Below are 15,716 nucleotides of genomic sequence, written 5' to 3'. Positions count from 1 at the left end.
CAGACAAGCTATAACGGTTGCAGCTGTTCAGACTTAATGTGGAGTTGAATATGAACAATGCATGTAATGAAAATTAGTCATGCAGTGATGACGTTTTATTCAGGGTGGGGGCAGCAGGGGCTTCCTTTCGGCCGTCTTTGTTATCAGCATTTCATCCTAGTTCTGTTATTAACACCTGAATAAAAGAACAACAGATGGGTTAGAAAATAAGAAGAAGGAGACAAGGAAGATATTGGATATATGGCAAGGCCACTCAGGAGTAATTTATATAAAAAATATGAATACAAAACACAAAGGAGTCCTCTAGTCATGGGAAACTCAAAGGTGACAGCACAAAGTCCTGAGATAAACATCCGCCAACACTCAGTCATACGTGCATTAAAAGCAGAGAAAGGAATTGTTTTAGTGTTCACTGCTTTCACTGTTTTCAGGTGTAAGTATGTGTCTGTCTATATTCATAAATTCTGAATCACGTCAGATTGTCAGATTGCCCCCCCGTTATTTACCAATCTGATCACTATTATTTGGATCCTGCAGACAAAAACCTTTTGAATAACTTATTTTAAGGACACTTCCAACAGCAAAGTATTTGATTTAACCATGATCATGGGAAGTTACAAGCAGCAATTTATCAAGCGTACATTCAATGAGACAATGGGTGTACATTATTCTTATAGGGAAACTTTAACATCGCGCGCAGTAACAACAAAGGTGACAAAGTTGAGGGAGTGACCATCGAGGAGAGTTTCTGACTGGCCAGGGCGAAAGTCAGCCATGGCGGGAGAGGCCAAGTTAACTTGCCATACAATATGGGTGAAGTGGACATGTCTGCAAGGCGGCATGCAAGGCAGCAAGACAGTTAAAGGAATCTAAAAACAAAGAAGTCAGTCGATTGGCCTCAGTAGCAGACTTGGTTGCTGCAGTGGAATGCAACGCCTTTCAATTCGAGAGAGTAAGGCCGGTATCTCTAAGTCCAAGGAGAATGTATGCAAATTCCTTTTCAATTGACTACTGATTATACAATAAGGTTTATAAAATTTGAAATGATTGTTATGATTAATATTTCCAAGAGAGTGTTTATTAATATCTCCTTTAAAGATGACATAGATCTGTGCAGGAAAGACAGTGAATAGTGAAATGGTTGAACATGGCATCTGATGACGAGATCCAGCCTTTATTTTCTTCTCCTGCTCCTCTGAAGGCCACTGTTTCCATGACTCCGAGGGGGTTCCTCTGCCAGGCCTCCTCACCGCGCTGCCTGCCTCCTTCTCCTCTCTCTCTCTCCTGGAGCACCTGGACGTCTCCTTCAACCGGCTGTCCGTCCTGCCACCCTGCCTGCTCAGCCTCCCCCTGCTCTCCTCTCTGCTGCTCGGCCACAACTGTCTTTCCTCCCTCCCCCCCGACATGGGGGGCCTGGCCTCCCTCCGCTACCTCTCCCTCCTGGGCAACCGGCTGCTGGCTCTGCCCCCGAGCCTGGGCCAGCTGCAAGCGCTGCAGACGCTGGACGTCTCGCACAACCTGATCACTGCCCTGCCCGATGAGATCGGCGCCCTGGGGGCGCTGGTCACCCTGGAGCTCTCCCACAACCAGCTGAGGCAGCTGCCAGAGACCATGGGTAAGGGGGCGAGGGCCATGGGTAAGGGGGTAAGGGGTCGAGGGCCATGGGTAAGGGGGTAAGGGGGTAAGGGGTCAGGGGCCATGGGTAAGGGAGCAAGGGGGCAAGGGCCATGGGTAAGGGGTCGAGGGCCATGGGTAAGGGGGTAAGGGGGTAAGGGGTCAAGGGGCCATGGGTAAGGGAGCAAGGGGGCAAGGGCCATGGGTAAGGGGGTAAGGGGGCGAGGGCCATGGGTAAGGGGGTAAGGGGGTGAGGGGCAATATTGCATACTGGCTTAAAAAATACTTTATGATGAATAACTACTGTGATATAAAATAAAAATCTATGACTCTTTAATCCCAGCTGGCAAAGTACAGGACACGGGACAAAGGAAAAGGAGTGTCTCAATACCAATGAGAGATCCGATGTACATACAAGACTTTTAAAACCAGTTCCAGGTGGAAGCGTGAGCAGGGTTAAGAATGGTGTCGTCCTCTGATGTCCGTCCACAGGCTCCCTGCGCTCCCTCACCCAGCTGGTCGTCCATAGCAACGAGCTGCGCCTCCTCCCGGCCTGTCTGCACCAGCTCCCCCTGTTGAGGACGGACTCCCGCAACAACCCTCTGGGACGACCTCCGACCCCTCCACCGCTCCCCCCGGCCCCAGGTGAGCAGAGAGGAGCCCCTGGCAAACCGCTGGATTCAGAGCGTTCTAAGGTTAATGTGACTCACCACCATCTTTTACTTCCAGTCCAAGAAGAAAAGAACATTCCGGAATTGCACCTGGGGTCCAGTCAACACAGGTCTTAGCTCTCTCTAATAAGATGTTATTTTTGTGTACAATTATTTAACTAGTTATTTGCAAATCAAATAAATTCAAGTTATTCTGAATTTATTTCTTCTGTGCACTGTCCTCAGCTTCAGTGTTTCGCCTGCTGGTTGTCACGTGTTCCTGCCGGGGGGGGCGGAGCTTCTCTTCCCCCCCGGTTGCTTGGCAACCACCTCAAGACTAGAATGGTTCCAACAGAAGGCCAACAGGAAGTGGGTGTGGCTAGAAGAGCACGATATCCTCCTCAGCCACCCGCTGGAGCTCAGACCCCATGGAATGAAGTTTCTCAAGGTAAATCTGAGACAAAAGTGACACATCGACCCTAATGTTGTTAAAACCATGCTGGAAGTTACCTTTCTGCATTAATGTCTCTACTTTAACGCAATTTCCTTAAGTGATGTTGCGTCTAGGACTGATAAAAAAAAAGCACACTGGTTGTAGACAATTAATGTATTTAATATATTCATATACAAGTCTCTCTAGCAGAGTGAGCCCAAAATAAAGGTCCACAGAGCTATTTAAACCATTTCACATCCTCACATCCCCACATTGCAATTTTCAATGATCAAATAAAATATTGTTAAACCCCATCAATCCCCCCCTCCCAGCCCGTCGAGGTGTGTGTGCCGTTCCACCGCAGGAGGAGACGGGAGGTGGCGGTGCGGACGTACGGCGAGGGGCGCTGGAGCACGCTGGCCACCGAAGTCAGGAGAGGAAGCCCCAGTAACAGCTGTCACCCCGGGGGAGCTCCAGTTAGGGTAACCCCTCCACCGGTGCCTCTAACCATCGCTGCTTGATAGGGGGGGATCACAGCCTAGGGTACCTCTCCATACCATATGCGATTCATGGCCCGCAATGCTGATTATTTTGCGATACAGCCAATCTGCAATAATCAATATATTGTTAGACAAACGATACATCACGATATATGTCTAGCGATGAAAGCAATATGAAGTGTTAAGTACTGGATTTCGGTCTTTGTGCATGGTCCATTATGAGTTTTTCAGTTACTCGTCTTTGGTTAGTTAACTTCAGTTTCAAGTTTCCTTCATTCATGTGCTGAGCCCCACCTCGTGGAGCAGGGAAATCTGTTTAGGAGACCTTATTTTATAATTAAAATATAATTATTTGGGGTATAATTGCTGTCTAACTATTCAGGAATAAAGCATCAAAATGCAAAAGAAATTCTTAGGAAATATATATACATAGAATTAAAAAATATAAAATTTATATTTAGCACCAGTGTATCGATTTACATATTGCACGATGGGCGACGTTATATCGCCGTATGGATATTTAGTCCCACCCTGGTATTTAGTCCCACCCCTGGTATTTAGTCCCACCCTGGTATTTGATACCACCCTGGCTCTATCTCCTTTAGCGCTCCCGGGACCTTTACCAACTGGAAAAGTTCTACAATTCCGTCTTCTATGTCACTATGAAAGAGAACCGGTATGGTTGTAACGGCGTCATTATGTTGACTTGAACAAAGTTGTTCTTGTGTTTTGTATGTATTTAGTGCATGCTTGGTCCTTAAGCAGGTCGTAAAGAAATGTGCCTTGGTCAAAGCTGTGGAAACTTTGCAGTGTGTATTTAACCTAAACTTTCATTAAACATACTTATGTAGTAAAAAATCCACACAAAGATATGTTGTTGGTGCTAAAAATACATTCCCAAGGGAAGGGCTCTACTTCTCTGGTCCCCCTGCCCCCCCAGCTGGCCTGCTCCTCGGTGGGACACTTCTCCTGGTTCCTGGCCGTGGCTCGGCCGCCGCTGGACAGCTGCTCCGTCACGCCACAGGGGGCGCTGTTAGTGTCCAGGGCAGACCCCGGGATCAAGCTGCACTTCCCGCCGAATTCCACTCTGCAGATCCGGACCGTCACGCTCCAGGTAGAGATGCAGCGGAGGAACCTCAGGACATCCAAAGTTTAATAAACTCAAGGGGTTATGTACAACAGGTGTTGTGGTTTATACACTGCAGGTGTTGCAGGTGTCGCTGACTGAGATCCAGGGACTCTGTGGTGACCCCCAGGCCAGGGTCAGTCCTCTGCTCTGCCTTTCCCAGACCCCCAGTAGGAATTTCCTGCAGCCGGTCAAAGTCCAGATCCCTCTGCCGTCTGGAGTCACAGGTAGCTAGCCTGATGCTTATTTGATTCCCCAAAAATGAGTAATGGCTCATTGGCTTGTTCAGAGTTCACTTAGGCCCAATCCCATTTCTCCCTTTACCCCTTCGAAACAAGGGGGAGGGGTAGGGGTAAGGGGTAGAAATGGGTTTGGGCCTTAGACTCTGCATAGCCACCCCCTCCCACCCCTCATACGCACTTGTTGTATGTTGTACGTCATGGCACTTAATGTATGCACTTATTGTAAGTCACTTTGGATCAAAGCGTCGGCCTAATGTCCTAAATGTAAATGTAAACTACATGAAGAAAACACTAGTTGAATAGATTGATTGAGGTTAACAGATCGAACCAAGGAAATTCATTCATGAGCTCCTGGGCCTGTTTCCCTCCGATCCACACATACTGCGAGCCCTGCTATTAATCAGGTCTGGAGTGCTGTGAGCAGTGACACCGTGAATTACGCCTCTGAGCTACCCTGTTATTTGGAGTAGCCGTTGGCATTGGCTGATTCAGTAAGAGGGAGAAGCAATGTCTGAAGCAAACATAAAGGCTTCTGAAGTGGTGCCCAGGAAGACAATGTGATTCACCAGTGTCGTAAATATGCTGCGTTGTGTTCCAAAAGGTCCTTCATAGGGTAAGGGTTGGTTTAAGTGTGTTGTTAGACGTGGCTTCACACACTGTCTTCAGTGATTCTGTTTGGTCCGGACGTGTCTCTGTGGCTGTTTCTATTGTTGTCTCCATGGCAATGTTTCATTGCAATCAGAGGTGCGACTGCATGGGTTCCTACATTTTGAGAATATTTCCCTGCGGGAGATCACTCCACTTCATACTGGTCACCAGGTTCTCCTCTGTATTTATAATGAATTACAACCTAATCAACCACACTTGGATCACCACTGACTGAATGTACACTGCCATGAAACCCGTTACAGATTTAGCATAGGACCCCACCTATAAGTATGGCCCCATGATACAGCAGAAACATTCATTATAAAGCAGCCCTTGTTAAAGGATTGAATAATAAATGTTGTGCTGAGCCCCATGTCCACAGGCACTAGAGGCACACGATTAATGACCCTTATTGCCGGAGTGTCGACATGGATCTTAGGGGCCACTCACACTAGGGACGCTGCCCCGTGCCCGAGCTCATTTGCATACTAAAGTCTAGAACGTTTGGCTAGTGTGACCACGCCATCCGCATTCCAGCACGGAACAGCCCCTTGGCCACGGCACACTTGGGAGAGGTGTGCCGTGGCCAAAGTACAGATGCTAATTAGATGACACGCGCACACACGCGGCTACGCAACGTGAGCTGGATGACGTAGTCCTTGTGCAACCCTTCTTTCTTTATAGGTCCATGCCCTTCTTCCCCACAACAATCATTTTAAACAATGGCGGCAAGCGGTTCACGAGTGGGTTTACGTTGGTGCAATAGTGAAGTCGAGTGTTTGCTTGAAATTTGGGCCGAAGACAGCATTCAGTCGCAGCTGGACACCACGCTTGGTGATGACGTATTTATCGTATTACGACGTGATGACGTATGTATGAAGGAGCAATCATGCCCAGGCCACGGCCTTTGGGAGCAGTGTGACCACGGGCCAGCGTGGGGAGGGGGGGAATCGTGCTGAATCTTCCTGCAGCACGGAACAGGCAAACTTGCCTAGTGTGAGTGCGCCCTTAAGGCCAGGCCGCATTCCAAACACGCTCTGTCTTAACGCTACGTTGCACTGTGTCCGGTAGGTTTTGGTTCGGAGGGTTTGTCCCTGAACTAAAAGGGCCAGGTTTGGAGGCCGTTTGCTGGATAGATTCAATCTACCAGCCTACCCACTGGACTGAAGCAAACGTTGCTCATCTAGCCGTCATACATCTTGGTGGACACGCCTACCTGTGATGTCAGAAGCTGCTTGTAATGGCTAATCACACTCACACACTGGTGGTATAATATGTCCCCTTTAATTGCTTTATCTAGACTTTATTACACATTACAAGGTAATGTGAATGGTAGATGATTGCTATCTTTACACTTTATTACACATTACATGGTCATGTGAATGGTAGATAATGGCAATCTATCCACATTACAAGGTAATGTGAATTGTAGATAATTGCTATATTTACACTTTATTACACATTACATGGTCATGTGAGTAGTAGATAATTGCTATGTAGTCTTTAGGAGGTCCCTCTGGAGGTGGTTCAGGAGATCAGGCTTCATAGCAGAGCAGGTCTAGAGGAGAGAGGACATGAGCTCAGCTCCCCAACGTCATCACAGCTTCACATGGTCAGGGAGCTCACCTGGCAGAATAGGACAGATAAGTGAGCTGATGGTCCTCTGAGTGGCTTTTGTGGAGTTGAAGTGGTAGTTTCTGGATCAGTAAGCTGCTGGTCGTTCTCCATGTTAAAACATTTTTCAAAAGGTATTTTTTTTCAATAGAAGCTTTTTGTTTTGTTATAGAAACTGATTTCAGTGACCGAATACAAATAGGAATTAGGCACTATTTATTTGGATTTCAGAGTTTAGAGAAATTGTTGACACAGATTTGGGCATGTATAAGAACAGAGGGCAATTCTGCATAGATAAGACTAATAATAAGGTAATGTGTAAAGGCAGAACATTCGAAACGATCAGGCACAGAGACATTTATTAAGAATCAGTAATGCTACATCTAGCTACATCCATAGATCTTTTATGTCACATGCCTAATCCTAGCCCTATAAAACTCCTCTCACTATCACTGCTAGCAATGTCATCTAATTGATGTTTATGTTGCCAAACTAGGAGGGAGAGTTTACGCAAGATTCTTCCGTCAGAAATCCTCATCATAGCTTTCTCAATGCATGTTTATGGCTCCCCCTAGTGGTGCAGTAGGGGGCATTCAGTTGCTTCATAAGCTTAGAGGGTTTTCCTTAATGATTTAAACTCGGTGGAAATACAATATGTCAAATATTATCTTTATGGAGTGATGGTTTAACCATTTCAATAGTAGGCACATATTTCTAATCCTATACATTTGACATCTACATGGTATTGGTGTGATACCGGCTGCGGTTAACAAGCCTCTGCCGGTGTTGTGGTTGTGCAGGCCTCACGGTGGACCTGTCCTGCCTCCACCTCCTCCACAGAGACCCGGACACCCAGAGCTGGACGGACGTCACGGCCAACGTGTCCCTCAGCATCACTCACCTGTACGCCATCTTCTACATCACACACTTCTCCTGGTACGGTGATGTCTTTTACTAGTCATGACTGTGTTATTTGGTCCATAATACTTTGTTTCTTAAGTAACTCAATGTTTATAGATCATATCGATTTATTTATGGCATTTTGGGACTTTATGGAAAAAAACAGTTGAGAGGGATAGGAAGAGCAGACTGAACGAGAAGAGATTGACATGTATATATTATTATCACATATTCTAGGTTAATAATATAATATATAACCTAGGTATATATTTTACCTAGGTTACAGATATTATATGTTAGTATGTTAGGGGTGGGAATCAAAGGATACCGATAATATCGCGCCACAGTGATTCTGTAGTCATCAATATATTGTTAGACAATCCTATAATGATACATCCCGATATATGTCTAGCGATGAATATAAAATGACAGTGAAAAGGTTAAGGCCTGGGCTAGGGCGATTCCTATTCCTGTCTAACTCTTCAGGAATAAAGCATAAAAATAATTAGAAAAATATTATTTAGATAATTAGCGCAAGTGTATCGATTCTCGTATCGCACGAAAAAGGGCGACGATATATTGCCCCACCTCTAATATTATTATAGGATATTATGTATAGGTTGTTATTACAATATTGTTATGGATTATATGTAACAGAGGGGAAGCTGGGTCCAGGCAGGGGCCTAGTGAGTCTGCTGTCTCAGTGAGTGCCTGTGGTTGCAGGTACTGGCTGTGGTACACCACCCTGCGCTGTGTGAGCGGTGTGGTGCGCAGAGTGTACCAGCGGCTCAAGCAGTTCAGAGTGCAGTTCCTGGTGCTCCAAAAAACCACGGATCCCACCCAGGTTCTGCTCCAGTGTCTCCCCACCAACAAGGTGACCGTGCTTCTCTCTTCAGGAAAGTAGATGAGTCATGTCCTACTTGGATTACGATATTGTGCTGTAATTGTCATAGTAATGGTGTATAGTAATGGTGTTTTGATTATGACGGTAATTCTCAGGTCTCATAGAGTCAACGTTAAAGTATCATTGGCTAAGGTGGCACAAAAACATGGTCTTCTAGAAGCCATACCTTTAATACACAGGTATGTATTATCATGTACCTTTTTGAGCTGTATTATGTTAAACAGATGAGTCTGAGTAACATAAACACTAGGATCAGTTAGGCAGTTGGGCGGCAGAAGCTCAGGAGGTAGAGCGGTTGACTGGTAACTAGAAGTTTGCTGGAGTGTTGAGGTGTCCCTGAGCAAGACGCCTCTCCCCGACTGCTCCTGCTGTGCTGGCTGTCGCCCTGCGTGACTCCGCCATCAATGTGTGAATGAATGGTTGTAAATTCACTTTGGATGACAGCGTCTGCAAAATCCCCTTAATGTACATGCATTTGGTGTGAACCAGGTGGACGGCCGAGTGCAGTCTCTGTCGGGTCTTTACGACGGCCCGCAGCCCTCTGACCTGTGCGACATGCTGGAAGGAGAGCAGTTCTTCGCAGGCTTCGAGCGGGGCCTGGACGTCAGCGCAGGTTTGAAGTCCTCGCCTTCCTTGCTTTTTCTGCTTTCTTTGTAATCCCTTGTCAACATGCCGGGATCGCCTCACAACATGTGATCGCCGTTATGCAGTGACAGCCTGTACGCCACAGGAAGTCAGTTTGAGATAAGGTGCTGTTCTCAGTGGCGGAGGCTTGTGATGTCATGCTGGTGTGTTGTGTTGCAGACAGACCCGACTGTGTGGCCGGGAGGCTGTCCTTCGTGTTCTACTCCAGTCTGAAGAACCTGAAGGAGGTGTTTGTGAGTCCAGTCCAGGGCCACGAGCGGCCGGTCAGGGGACAAGTAAGAGCAGGAGGGAAATGGATCCATTACATTGTAGGCCGCCGATGGCTTCTTCTGAAGAGTCGACTGGCAGCTCGTAGTTCTACAGTATAGTACCGTATTTTCCGCACTATAAGGCGCACCGGATTATAAGGCACACCTTCAATGAATGAATGGCCTATTTTAGAACTGTTTTCATATATAGGGCGCACCGGATTATAAGGCGCATAGAATAGAAGATACTGCAGTCAAACGTTTGACTGGAGTTGTGTTATGCATCCACTAGACCGTGCTGTGCTAAAGAGAATGTCATAATAAACAGATAAAGTCAAACTTTATTAAGCGTTCTGACAACTCCGTTCACTCCCATGGTAACGATGTTCAAACGTTAATGTGCATATTAACAATATCTCCGAGCCTTGTTCACTCTTCTCCCAAACGTGGATGGGAACTGTCCCCTGATTCAGTAAACACGTAGTAGAAGAAACAGTCTGATACCAGTCACTAAATCAAACGTTAGTGCATCCACAATATAGTAACTCTCGAAATTCTTCAATTTGTTAGTGCATTCAAAAAAACTCAACGTTGTTCAAACATTAATGAGCATATTCACAATATCTCCCAGACTTGTTCAGTTGTAAACACGTAAAAGAAACACATTCTGATACCGCTAATTCAAACGTTAGTGCATAACTCAACATGCTTGAAACACGTAAAGCTCACTTTTTCAGTTCATTCCCCGTCCACGAATCCCTCGAATTCTTCTTCTTCAGTCCCCGAATTGAACAGTTGGGCGAGCCTACGGCATCCAACATGCCCGGCTCCCTCTCGTCATTATCCGAGTCATTGTCACTGCTGTTACCTGGCAGTTCAGTGATTATTCCTGCCTTCGTGAAAGCTCGGACCACAGTTGAGACTGATATATCAGCCCAGGCATCCACGATCCATTGGCAGATAGTGGCGTATGTCGCCCGGCGCTGTCTCCCCGTCTTGGTGAACGTCGTGTATTCGCCTTCTAGGTGTTCGTGTGGTCGCCATATAAGGCGCTCCGTATTATAAGGCGCACTGTCGTTTTTTGAGAAAATTAGAGGCTTTTAAGTGCACCTTTATAGTGCGGAAAATACGGTACATATTGATGAACTGAGTACTCTGAGCATAAAAGTACCGTAGTCTAAGTATAAAAGTACCGTAGTGTAAAAAGTATTAAAAAAAAATCATCCTTTTGTCTATATTTTAATAGGCGGCCATAGAAACAATGTTTTATTGTGAGTGTGATGTTTTTTTATCGTTCAATTTTTACTATGACTCTGTACCACTGGGACAGAGCCTGGTTCCTCTGCTCCACTGGGATAGAGCCTGGTTCCTCTGCTCCTCTGGGACAGAGCCTGGTTCCTCTGGGACAGAGCCTGGTTCCTCTGGGACAGAGCCTGGTTCCTCTGCTCCTCTGGGACAGAGCCTGGTTCCTCTGGGACAGAGCCTGGTTCCTCTGCTCCTATGGGACAGAGCCTGGTTCCTCTGCTCCTCTGGGACAGAGCCTGGTTCCTCTCTGCTCCTCTGGGACAGAGCCTGGTTCCTCTGCTCCTCTGGGACAGAGCCTGGTTCCTCTGCTCCTCTGGGACAGAGCCTGGTTCCTCTGCTCCACTGGGACAGAGCCTGGTTCCTCTGCTCCTCTGGGACAGAGCCTGGTTCCTCTGTACCACTGGGACAGAGCCTGGTTCCTCTGCTCCTCTGGGACAGAGCCTGGTTCCTCTGGACCACTGGGACAGAGCCTGGTTCCTCTGCTCCTCTGGGACAGAGCCTGGTTCCTCTGCTCCTCTGGGACAGCGTTAAGCCAGGCTCCTCTCTGCTCCCCTCTGCTCCTCTCTGCTCCAGGTGTCCTTCTACAGAGGAGAGGTTCCCGAGGACCTCCCGGAGGAGCTGGTTCAGAGGAGGAAAGGTCACGACAGTCAGTGGCTGGCGACCCTGCCTCTGAAGCTCCCTGTGAGTTCACACACTTATCATAGTCGTTCAATTCAATCCAACTTTATTTGTAAAGCTCTGCATCACAGTTAAAGTCTCAAAGGGCCTTCCAGGCCATATAGTTTTAATAATATCGTATCGGTCTGTTACAAATGTACTGTACGGTCTGACTTGTCATCAGAGATTACGGATAAATACAGGCTTCTCTGACAACGATGCCACAGCCAGTATGTTCTCCTTTAAAATGTCTGTTCTGGGTCAGAATGTTTCTTTGTGTTTTGGCCTGTGTGTTACGATACAATATTATCAGAATATCCCGGGTTGACAGATATGATAGAAATTGGCATACCAACAGAGGGGGCTGCAGCCTTGAAAGCAAGCAAACACACTGGATCCACTGAGATTGTATCGGATTCTACCCCCAGAACACGGGAAACCTTTAAAAGATGGAGACATTTTAGAGCCCAGAAGGAGTTCAAGACAGATGAGCTGGTTTATAATTTTTTCCCAACAATAACATCTTGCAAAAACATACATAAGCTGAAAACGTACTGTGTAGGACTTATCGTCGCTTGTCTTTGTCGAAATAGAATTGCACGTGTCTAAAAGTCGAACGTTGCTTTCGGCTCGTACCGGGGATGACTGCAGTGCCCATTTTAAACGCTCAGTGTCAATGTTGCATTTTATGCCATTAAGTCAGGATCTATCTAAATATCGTTTTTCTGGTAAAGGATGATAATTGTGTGATAATAAAGGAAATAGGGTGTGCCTCCTTTTGGGTTTGTTGTGCTATCAATTGGCTCTATGTATAATCTAAATATCGGAATATGTTTTCAAATGGTACATATTTATGTATTTCATTTTTTACATTCAACATTAAGGTCAGCTGTGTAATTTGTGATTACATTGGGAGGTGCCCATAGCTCTGCAGAGAACATTATACAACGATATATTAAAATACGTTAAAATAACCCCACTCGCTCTACAAATAACCTCCTCCATGCTGCTGCTGCGGTCAGCGCTCCTTCATATCATTTATTGATGTTTATTCCCCTCCTGAGGCTCTGAGCTGGAAGGAGCAGGCCAACGGCGCCGAGGAGCGCCAGCACCCCCCTCTCGACCTGGGCGACCCGGAGAGCGGCTACCTGACGGAGGCCAACCTGCTGGCCATCTCCCTGCAGATCGGGCAGGACTGGCGCTCCATCGGCATCAACCTGGACCTGAGCTTCCAGGAGCTGGAGCGCCTCGCCTACAAGCACAGGTCTGTCTGCCGGCCCGGTCTTCATCCGGTCCTCATCCAGCACAAACGGTCCGCCCTAACACTAACTGACTGTCTGCTAGTTCTTAGGGATTTAGAATCGATTTGCTTTTTAAGACGCAGTTTAAAGAACAGGTAGGGGTGAGGCCTCTTTGCACCGTGATGCGTACTGGTGTTCCGCGGACATCGGGGATCGAACCCTCACCCTTTCTGCTAGCGCACTCCCCATATCCACTAAAGCAGGGGATCGCAATTGGGGGTACTTTGGAGTGCTGCAGCGGGTTTCTCCTGAAAGTATAATTTTTTGAAATTGGTTGAAACGTAAAATATCCAGAAACACCAAAATGTCTGCAGAAGTGAGGGATATATTTGAATGGGATACATGCTCTGGCCCTCCTCTGGCATTGTGGCGTTGAAGCACAGGCCAATCTTTCTCACAAAATTGTGAGTATTTGCAGCCTTTTATGTTCATGTTTACACTGTCAAATAGAACACACGCACATTAATTATGTCCATTATTTTATTTTTCGGGGGGTAGTACTCAGAAGTATTGTTTAATGCGGTCCCACAATACACAAGTCACAATATAAAACCATTTGCTTTACTTGTTTTATGAATTGTAATCTGCTCTAAAGATTCCTGCACTGTTTTGGCTATGTCCTTATTGCTGAATGCACTTACTGTAATTAGTTTATTTACTTTGGACCGAAGTGCCTGCTAAGAAATTGCTATGTAACGTAATCTTCCCAAAATTCAAGTTTAGATTCAGTTTAGATGGGAGCGAGCAAACGTACCTGAAAAGCAATTCTTTCCCTATTTCTTGGGCTATTTCTGGATGCGTGTTTGCGTGCATGTGGGCCTGACTCAGTAAATGTCTATGAAATCCTCAAAAGGGGGGCTGTGTGTGTATGTGTGAGAGAGATCAGTTTGCACATGTTTGATTAGCATAGCAGAGGTGACTCTAGTGGAAGATAAGCGGATAGCAGGGAGTTTGATTGTCAGTTTTACTCTCATCAGTCAATCCTCCTCCCAAGCCATCTGGGACAATGCAGGAGATAACACATGCACACACACTCGCAGACATTCTCTCTCTCTCTCTCTCTCTCTCTCTCTCTCTCTCTCTCTCTCTCTCTCTTCTCTCTCTCTCTCTCTCTCTCGCTCTCTCTCTCTCTCTCTCTCTCTCTCTCTCTCTCTCTCTCTCTCTCTCTCTCTCTCTCTGACATGCACACTGTAACACACAAACACACGCTCTCACATGTGCTGAGAGGGCCCTCCCCCGCAGTCGGTCATATTCTAGAGCCCACCCACCCGCTCTGCTCTCGCTGTGCATACCTAGAGGCGGAGACGGGGAGGAGACCCATTTTGAGAGGTGTTACTCCTCCCCTAAGCAGAAAAGTAAGGCTTTTCATAGAAACAAGTGCCAAGCATTTTCAATTATAGGTCACAATTGCTACCCATTCCCCAGATACAACAAAGATAGCTATAGTAAGGAGGCCTCGTGGGAGGACCAACACAGGCTACTTATTACACTGATCATGGATCCTTAAATGAACGAGGGGACGGGTAATGGACTCGGCTAGTGAGGATAACTCCCACTGACTGTGGACCCTGTTCTCCGAGCTGGCAGCGTAAATACACTGACTCATTGGGAGTCATCCTCACTAGTTTAGTCTACTGCTCCATGCCCTGGTACATTTAAGGAGCAGACGGCTAATTAGTGATCTGAGCCACACCGTTGTTTGTTCTAGGATGAGGGCGATAGGTAAAGGGTGTATTGCGTTTGTCATTCTGTACCAAGGTCCTGGGGTTTGGTTTGGTCTTGTCTCATTAAAGTCTCTTTCTTCTCTCCCCATTTTTGTCTCTCTCTGTGTCTCTCCTTCTCTGTGTCTCTCCTTCTCTGTGTCTCTCTCGCTGTCTCTCTCTCTCTCTCTCTCTCTCTCTCTCTCTCTCTCTCTCTCTGTGTCTGTGTCTGTGTCTGTGTCTGTGTCTGTGTCTCTGTCTGTGTCTCTGTCTCTGTCTCTGTCTCTGTCTCTGTCTCTGTCTTTCTCGCTCTCTCTGTGTGTGTATCTCTCTGTGTCTCTCCACCAGGGACGATCTGGGGGCCCTGGTGCTGGAGATGCTGTTCCTGGGGGCGCGGGGCCGGGGGGAGGGTCCTGTGGGTCGTGGGGCGGTGCCCCGGCTGGTGGAGGCCATGGTGAAGAGTGAAAGGCAGGACCTGGCCGACGAGATCCAAGACATTGTGAGCCTGGGGAAGACCAAGTACAGCGCGTCCCTTAGGCGCGTGGGCCTGGAGGAAGAGGTCTCCCCTCCCCCTCCGCCACAATAAGAGCCCCACAGAGAGTTTGACGAGGGTCACGTCAGGGCGGTCACAGATCGCTGACCTTTCCCCGGACCGACCACGTGTCCCTGTCCATCTCGCCGCTGTCGTCCAAATGCAAACATCTCCTTCTTTCGCACAACATTGACCCGGGCTGCGAGCGGCTGCCGGTGCCGATAATGTGCAGCAAGCTACCAGCTGAGGTCACCACTCAAATGTCTCGCTACAGCCCAGAGGACACGCTCTGGCCTTGTGGTCTCATTCTTTTATTTATTTATGTTCATATTTATGCCGGCCCGCCCTACAAACATGTTTGTCCAGCATCCTTCTTTCCATGTTACTGAATGGAAGGAAAGAAAACCGTGTAAACTGAGTTTGTCTTGTAGTATGGATGGAAGTGGTGTAAGTGAGTATCTAATCGAACGTTTGTAATTTATTGAATAACTACAACTGTGCCTTGGTTCTAATATAAACCATTTTAGCAGTGAAATCCTCTTGGATATGCTTACTCTGAATGTTTTTAATGAAATGTAAATATTTTGTAATTCCGTATGTTTCATGAGCAGCCTACATTCATTGATGAATACAATATTTTTCTATTTATAATTCTATTGGTTGTGGTCCTTGTCGATCTATAATTGCATATCTGTAC

The 15,716-nt window shown here is 46.8% G+C and overlaps 1 protein-coding gene across 1 annotated transcript in view; it reads left to right on the top strand.

The window, feature by feature from the left end:
• pidd1 (p53-induced death domain protein 1) overlaps positions 1 to 15,659 on the top strand; it is a 17,025-nt gene extending 1,366 nt beyond the window's left edge. The window contains exons 2-15 of the mRNA XM_056598217.1: positions 1,202 to 1,615; positions 2,107 to 2,259; positions 2,344 to 2,395; positions 2,511 to 2,712; positions 3,030 to 3,179; positions 4,138 to 4,311; positions 4,403 to 4,550; positions 7,628 to 7,763; positions 8,451 to 8,601; positions 9,121 to 9,244; positions 9,436 to 9,551; positions 11,403 to 11,510; positions 12,551 to 12,750; positions 14,836 to 15,659. Of these exons, the coding sequence (XP_056454192.1) occupies positions 1,202 to 1,615; positions 2,107 to 2,259; positions 2,344 to 2,395; positions 2,511 to 2,712; positions 3,030 to 3,179; positions 4,138 to 4,311; positions 4,403 to 4,550; positions 7,628 to 7,763; positions 8,451 to 8,601; positions 9,121 to 9,244; positions 9,436 to 9,551; positions 11,403 to 11,510; positions 12,551 to 12,750; positions 14,836 to 15,073 (2,366 nt within the window). The 3' untranslated portion in view covers positions 15,074 to 15,659. The remainder of the gene's footprint in view (positions 1 to 1,201; positions 1,616 to 2,106; positions 2,260 to 2,343; positions 2,396 to 2,510; positions 2,713 to 3,029; positions 3,180 to 4,137; positions 4,312 to 4,402; positions 4,551 to 7,627; positions 7,764 to 8,450; positions 8,602 to 9,120; positions 9,245 to 9,435; positions 9,552 to 11,402; positions 11,511 to 12,550; positions 12,751 to 14,835) is intronic.
• Positions 15,660 to 15,716: the final 57 nt, after the last annotated feature.

The sequence above is a fragment of the Gadus chalcogrammus genome, chromosome 9 (genome assembly GCF_026213295.1).
Source record: "Gadus chalcogrammus isolate NIFS_2021 chromosome 9, NIFS_Gcha_1.0, whole genome shotgun sequence".
Taxonomy (NCBI): domain Eukaryota; kingdom Metazoa; phylum Chordata; class Actinopteri; order Gadiformes; family Gadidae; genus Gadus; species Gadus chalcogrammus.
The sequence above is the reverse complement of the archived record's forward strand: the minus strand, read 5'-3'. Positions and strand labels throughout refer to the sequence as shown.